Genomic DNA, 7,869 nt, shown 5'->3' on the forward strand with positions numbered 1-7,869 from the left:
CATTTGGCAGATTCGCCCGGCCCAAACGCACGGTACCACCGAGGTTGTGTTTAGATCCGCGAAAAACGGGTGAATAGGGACACATCGGATACTGTAGTATAATATAACACTTATTGTTTGTTTGTGGTAAATATTGTTCTACCATAAATTAACTAGGCTCAAAAGATTCGTCTCGCAACGTACATCAAAACTATGCAATTAGTTTTTTATTTACCTACATTTAGTACTCCATGTATGGGTCATTTGCTATATTTAATATTTCGATGTGATTTCGATGTGATGAAAAATTTGAAGGGAAGTGAACACAGCCAAGACGAACTCAACTCGCATCCCATCACGGCCCGGATCGTCGCCGTCGGAGAGACAAGTGACCCAACGCCTCGCCTCGCTCTGCCGTCTTGTGTCTTCTCCATTTCTTTCCCCGGGGACCCGATGGAGGTGACCCGTCCGTCGCTCACCGGCAGCACGCTCACGCCCCACATCTCGGCCGCCGTCGATGCCACAGTGCAGCAGCAGCAGGAGTTCTTGGCTGGTGAAATGGGGCACGAGCTGCAGGACTGTGGCCTCTGGGGTCCGGGCCTCGTCGGCCGACCGGTCCCATCTCCCGTCCGTGTGACGTCTCCCAGTCGAGTGCCCAACAGTGAGCAGGCCGGCACGAGGCTGCGAGCAAGTTACAGACAGGTTCGTCAAGGCCATCTGTCCTCACAGCCGTTTGGCTTTGCTTCCCGCTAAATCTATAGGGGAAAAAGCTGCAAATAAGCTATGCCATTGCCAGATTCTTTCACAAAAAAAAAGCTATGCCGGACGGGCTGTTTGAAAACAGCAAAAACTCGGTGCGCACAGACATTACCAGCATATAAGTGCACATTCCCATTAGCAGCATTGAAGTAAAGACTAAAGACGAAATTCTGAGGATCATCCTGATATCAATATCAACAGTGCTTGCTATATAGACTTGCCCCTCGGGGAGGCCATCTCTTACATCATGTACCTCATTTCAAATTTCCCAGCATACCGAATGAGCCTGATGCTTATTCAACGCCTGCGGCAGAAAAATAGGTTCTACAACATACAGTCATCATATATAACCTGAAGCCACATGCAATACACTACAAACAACAGCTTCCGGTGCTCATGGCCTAAGCCTTTTAATGTCCCTTTCACCGCGGTCATAGTTCCGGTGCTCATGGACGTCGTTCCTCCTCCGACTGTCAAGGGTTGGGGAATGGTGTTCTTGGCTATCAGTGGACAGCTCGCCCTCCTCAGTAGTTCCCGTCACGCGAGCGGCCTTCTGCTGGTCCTCCCGGTGAGCAGAAGGATGGGACCAACTCTGCTTTCTCTCCTGCTTGACCTTCTCACCCTCAGCAGCCAACTCCACACCATGCTCCAGCTCCCTCTCAATAAGGTCATCATCATCCATCATGTCAACCTTTCTAGAAACGTCACCTTTAGATTTCCTCCGCTTCTCCAGGGCTGCTTTCACCTTATCCTTGTCTATCTTCTTCATCGCATCCATCATCGAGGATGACATTTTGGGAGCCTCACCATCCTTTGCGTCATTCTGTGGCGTCCTCTGGTTTGAGTTTTGCTTCTCTGGATCAGGGTGGTCATAGCCACGGCGGCCTGGCATGTTTTGCTGGCTCGACTGTCTGGATGCTTGATGGTGTTCATGGGCAGTAGGTGCACCAACAGTTCCTGGAGCTTTCCCGGACACACGATGATTAGCAACACTAGCGGGGCTCCTATCCGTATCATTTCCTTGTGATGGTGGTGGCGCAACATTACTTTGCTCGTAGAGCTCCAAAATTTGGTTGCTAATCTCTGAAAAAAAAGAAATATCATAAATAAATAGTGTCAGCACTCGACATCATGAGCATCAAAAGTAACATTTGAAGAAAGAGTCTGGAAGAGGCATCGACGGTAGCAAACAGCCATAACAGTTCAAACAAGCGACAAGGTCTAACAAGACAGTTCTACTCAAAAGATATCACTAGCAAAAATATATCCAGTTTGATACTAGTAGTGGCCATCCAAATCCAGGTGCATTCCGCTACATGTCATACCCTTGTCTATTCCAGAACGCAATATGCTCAACAAGCCAGGAGACTCCCTTGCGGTGGGCATAGTACGCAAAATTGTGTCTTTACCTAACCTAGCTCCACAATCATTTTGAACACCAGATTCCGGTGCTAATCTATGAGATCCCAAGATAGCTAGCCAGCAGCAACAAAAGCTGCAACTTTCGATGTTACAAAATACGAGCCCTTACCAAAAACGAATACCCTATTAGTGCAGTGCAGGTATTCCCTACACACTTTGCATCCAGAGACAAACCTTCCAAATGCCGTGGGGTAACATCAAACTCTTGCCACCAGACTTTCTCGCCATCTGATGGAAGCTTGACTTTGAGAAATTTCGCAGCCAGGAAGATTGCACCGGCCGCAATATGGTGGGGCTTAAATTGCAGGCAAAGTGAAGTGCGGAGCCTGTACACCACTTTTAAGGCGTAGTGAATAGGCATATTTGAGGATTACTCTTTGTAACAAGAAGAGTAATTTTAGCATACCCATCATTGACAAAGTTCCAGGCAACTTGAGCAAGTGCATTTTGAGCAATCTTGAATTTCTTTATTGCTTCAACCAAGGGCTTATACGGATGGTGGATATTCAAGTCAAAACCAAGTGTTACGAGAACAACACGCTCCCCAAGTAAAATAAGTTCCTTCTGTTGTTCATATACTTCCTGAACAAAACAAAGCATAGGCAACCTCAATTTGGTTATGCAAGAGTAATTAGCAAAATTGAATCAAGCAGATCAGTCCATCTTATAAAAAGAATGATCATGATTAACAAGAAGTGGCTTCTGGGGAAGTGTTCGCGGATAAAATTAAATATATCACTGCCAGGTGCAAAAAATGAGATTACTAATTACCTAAAAAAGGCATACCCAGTGCAAAAAGATTACTAATTGCCTAAAAACAAAAATTTCAAGTTGAATGATATCAATCAATTCAACTATCTCACCTTCTGCTTGATTCGCTGAACCGCAGCAGGATCTTTTTTGTGAATGATCTCATAGGAAAGGAGTATGACATCCCTAAGAGGTCTGGGGGTTTCTTCAACTTTTCCCGCCAAGAACATACAAACTGTTGCAATTGTCTGCATGATATAATGAACATACATATTGTAAGTTCTTTAAATGAACTGTTGACGGGAAAACATTAGCCCTAGCAAGTAAGAAAAAGTAAGCAATGTGGTACTATAAATAGAAAGGATGTATTGCTAACCAACTTAATTTTGATATGCATATCAGGAAACGATTTTGGTCACATAATAAAACAGATGTCAAATAGGTGAATATCTTGAACACTACGCATTAACCTATACATTAAAGACATGCATTTATATTAAAACCCATAAATTCATATCATAAACCAGAGATTCGTATTACAAGCCACAGGATACGACTGTGCCAGTTACCCTATACTCCACAGGGCATCCTCATACTACATGCATATGCACACAAAGATCAGTCCATGGAATATCTGCAAAGGTGAAGGTGCTGTAACCTACCACCAACTATAGCAAGTAAATACAAAAAAAACTCGGCCGGGTGGGGAAAGACCGCCCCACCGGTATTAAGCTAAGAAGAAGCCTCGGCTTCCCCGACCGAGAAAATCCCCGAACCCCAGCCCCGCCCTGACACTGGGAACCGTAACCCCTGGGAATTGCCTGGGCCATACACGGTCTTCAAGTCGACCTGGGCCGGCTCTTAACCAGTGCTTTGGCACACGGGACCGGCAAGAGGATTTTTTTAACCACGGCCTGAAATTCGCTCCCACAGGGATTCGAACTCAGGACCTGTGGAGTGCCGCTCGAGTGTTTTAACCGCTAGGCTAAGCACCTTTTTTTTTTACGTGATCTACAACAAAAAAAAATATTTTTGTCTTCAACAAATGGGTGGTAACAAAACAGAACACACAGACAAGTTACCACATGCTATGATAGCCCAGGCTACATTTAGGCAAAGTGATTGACAGGTAAAATGAAAATAATTTGCTGACTGCTGGGTATCACTATACTCCCTCTATTTTTGTTTACATGTCGTATTAGGTTTGTCCTAAGTCGAACTTATTCAACTTTGACCAAATTTATAGAAAAAATAATAATAATAACATTTATGATACCAAATTTGCTTCATTGAATTCACCATGAAATATACGTTGATAGTGCATAGGTTGGTTAGTATTGTTGTTGCTCTATTTTTCTATAGATTTGGTCAAAGTTAGCCACGTTTGACTTAGGATAAACCTAATACAACATGTAAATAAAAACGGAGGGAATGCAATCGTGCAAAAAACACAATGGAATAAAATGTTCCACAAACAGTACAAGCCCATGTATATTTTCAATAAGACTTACCCGCCTATCATTTTTTGCATGAGATTGACGAAGGAAAAAACGATGACAGAATACTATAGCTGTAGCAATCGTAACTTGAGGCCTACATTAAAAAGAATTTTGCTGTCAGAAGGGAATAGTGTATAAACTATATAATTCATAAACTACAGCAAATAGAACAGATAGTACTCCCTCAGGTCCAAAACATAGGTCGTTTTAGATTTGTGCCAAGTCAAACTTTTCTAACTTTGACCATATTTATAGAAAATTATATTAATATCTACAACACCAAATAAATGCAGTACAGCAGTAACAAGACATTTCATGGTGGATGTTGTAGACGTTGATGCATTTTTCTATAAACTTGATCAAAGTTAGAGAAGTTTGACTTGGGACAGAACTAAAAAGACTTACATTTTGAAATGGAGGGAGTACATGATTAAATAAGAGAACTAGTACTCATTACGTTTTGCTGAAAGTACTAGCGGAAACCAGACAAGCCCACTCAATACAATGGGAGAACAAATGATTAAATTGACTTGAACAACCGACGTCACAAAATGTATGGTTGCCTGCCTCTAGAAAGCTATTTTACGTAACATTAAAATCTTTGCCTTCTGTGCCATCTAAAAAAACTCAACCTGCTGGGGGTAAGACAGCCCCCCAGGTATTTGCTAAGAGAAGACTTTCTCACGTAGGTAGAGAAAACCCCCGAACCCCTGCCCCACCCTTACACAGTGGCACCGTAGCATGTAGATCAAATATTTAACAACACTAGGTAGATCTTGTATATTCAGAAAAAAACATTTTCCATCCTAATGTTCTAACCAAAGTTTACAACAACATTAAATCTTGAATCTTCGCAACAAATGCCGTATCTATACAGAAAGGTACACCTAGGTGACATAATGTATCTTTTATGGCTGTGGGCCATGCTCAGTACGCAGGTAGGTCACAATTCAAGCAGCATTTTAAGCCGCTTAAGGATCAGATGATATTTTTTGTTGGGATTCTATCTTATCTATTTGGATATCATGATGCTAGGAGCCAATAAAATAAGGGCCCCATTATTGCTAAAGGAAAGCAAGTATTCCCTCTCACTCCATATTTTCTACCTGCAACGAACCAGTCTAACCTACCAATCCAACCCACACCTCTAGACATTTTTCTCAAAATGTCAGTCCAATCCAGAGGGTTTTTTTTTGTGTATGGCACTGACGTGTAATTATCATTCATACTGCAGATGAGAAGCACTAGGAGTTCTTCAGACAGAAGCAAATGCTTAATAGGAAAAAGAAAAGGCTGCACTGAAATAACAGGCCAAACAAACATGAAAAGAGTAATTTAAATATTACAGATAGAAATGGTAACTTTTTGCGGTAGAGTGCAAACTTACACTTGAAGCCTCATTCCCAAATCCTGCAGAAAAACGCAGTACGTCTTGCGAAGATGAGACTCCTTCTTCAGATCAATGCCATCTTTCCTCGAAAGGGAGTTTTCTTCTATTTCTTTTCTACTAAAATACCACGAATTACCAAGTTTGCCGCCTTCTGCATTTCTGCTATATGGGATTCTATATGGGCTATTCTCTACAATTCCATGATGTGAAGAGTCACTTGTCTGCATGACATCCATGTAGGATGTTCCTCTTCTCTGCTCTGCGGTCTGAAGAAGCAAAGAAGGTAGTTACAATTTGCAAACTTAACAAGAACTAAGTACAATTGTTAGAACATAACCCTGTTTTAAAAAACGTTTTAAAACTACGTTTAATCTTGATTAAACTCTAAACTTTGGCCTAGCATTGCGTTTAATCAGTGTCGTTTAATCACAAAAGACGTTTAATCTACGTTTAATCACAAAAAACTCTAAACCATAGGCTAGCGTTCACCTAGCGTCTAGCGTTTTTTTAAAACCTTGGAACATAATAAGAAGTGGCAAAGAGCTGAAAAAAAGAAAATCTCACACAGTTTACTATATGTTTTAAATGTCACATGACTATGCAATTTATATAAACAACAAAAATATGGCACCAAAAGGATGATTAAAAATTGCTAAAAGCTAAAACAAGTTGAAAGGTCTATCCATGCATGTCCAATGAATTGCCAGTCATTCACAGAAGTTCAGTGATTCAACAAATTAGCAAATAAAGATGGTAACATCAAAATAACGATCTTTTTATTTGCATCAAATAATTCCCATTAATGACATAATTGCATGCAAATAATTTTATAAAACTACACTACAGACCAGCTTATAAGTTGTTATTTGTGACTTATCCAACGTGTTTTTTCTCACTGTAAGAACATGTGCAGAGCTGCTCTTCCTACTAGATACTTGCTATCATGTAAGCTTCAAGCTGCATATAAGAAAAATCCATTTCATCATATATCCATGAGCAATCCACCAAACTAAATTGCACATTAAGCAGAATCTCTCAAAACTAAGAACCATAAAAGTGCCCATAATTACCTACAGTAAAATTAATTAGGGAGATTCAGTTCTTTGAAAAAATACCATTAAAAGATCGCCACTCCGTAAAATACCATAAAAAGTACAAACCGTTTCAGAATCTACCTTTCATGGGGCAGCTACCTTTTAATGGTATTTACCGAAAGTGGTAATCTTGCAATGTTATGGAAGGAATTTTTCCAAATCATTTCGCCCTAACCTCGAAACACAGAAAAAAATTAAAATTTTATCACGAAATTAGCCCCTAGTTGCGATTTTAGGTCCATCAAATTTCAGGGGCAGCGAAATCAGACTCCCGCAACCAGGAACCCTAATTACTCCAGCCAACCACGCAGCATAACTAATCAAGGCTCCGCGCAGCACCCGATCTCTCGATGAACGAGTAAATCGTGCGACCCAGAACCGAAGAAACATTTCGACCGAAAGATAAGTGGAATGGGATCACATCGGATCATAACCTGAGATGTCGGTGTCGATACGAGCCCTCCTCGCGCAGGGGGGTTGCTGATGCGCGCGGCGAGGCAGGGCAAACGAACCGGGGTAAGCTTTGCCGGAGGGGCGTCGGCGGAGACGGTGGGCAGCGGCGGTAGAGGCGTGGGGCGTCGGCGGTGTCGGGTCGCGGGGGAGGCTGCGAGCCTGCGTGCGAGGCGAGGCTGAGCAGGGGCGCAACCCTAGCTAGCTTGGTTTTGCTTATGGGTGGGCACATTACCCGAAATCCGAACCCGAAAAACCCGAGCCCGAACCCGAAAAAACCCGAATCCTAATTCGGGTTCCAACCCACGGTACCCGAAATTATTACAGGTAATCCGGGTATTAGGTCACAGTACCCGAACTATCTGAAAAACCCGAACAACAGTCCAGCCCAAATATATCATTCATTCCAGCCCAGCCAAAATTACACCAAATACTAGCATATGCTTGTAGTTTCAGCCCACCAAGCCCACAATCTCATAGCTCCGCACGGCCCACCAAGACTAAAATGATATTTGCGTCAATCTCA

General features: G+C 42.3%; 1 protein-coding gene across 3 annotated transcripts; it reads right to left on the minus strand.

Annotated features, from left to right (window-relative positions):
- Positions 1 to 882: 882 nt before the first annotated feature.
- On the minus strand, positions 883 to 7,570 carry LOC120670692 (cyclin-T1-3-like). Of its 3 annotated transcripts, none has more exons than XM_039950848.1 (8): positions 7,328 to 7,533; positions 6,696 to 6,756; positions 5,797 to 6,065; positions 4,422 to 4,503; positions 3,024 to 3,158; positions 2,567 to 2,742; positions 2,335 to 2,486; positions 883 to 1,821 (listed from the first exon to the last, which is right to left on the minus strand). In XM_039950848.1, exons 3-8 carry the CDS (start codon positions 6,033 to 6,035, stop codon positions 1,133 to 1,135), a joined length of 1,473 nt encoding a protein of 490 aa, XP_039806782.1. In that variant the 5' UTR covers positions 6,036 to 6,065; positions 6,696 to 6,756; positions 7,328 to 7,533; the 3' UTR covers positions 883 to 1,132. The 3 variants fall into 3 exon arrangements, with proteins under 3 accessions (XP_039806782.1, XP_039806781.1, XP_039806780.1); XM_039950847.1 differs by having other exon boundaries at positions 6,677 to 6,756; XM_039950846.1 differs by lacking the exon at positions 6,696 to 6,756 and having other exon boundaries at positions 7,328 to 7,570.
- Positions 7,571 to 7,869: the final 299 nt, after the last annotated feature.

Source organism: Panicum virgatum, chromosome 4N, assembly GCF_016808335.1.
Source record: "Panicum virgatum strain AP13 chromosome 4N, P.virgatum_v5, whole genome shotgun sequence".
Taxonomy (NCBI): Eukaryota; Viridiplantae; Streptophyta; class Magnoliopsida; order Poales; family Poaceae; genus Panicum; species Panicum virgatum.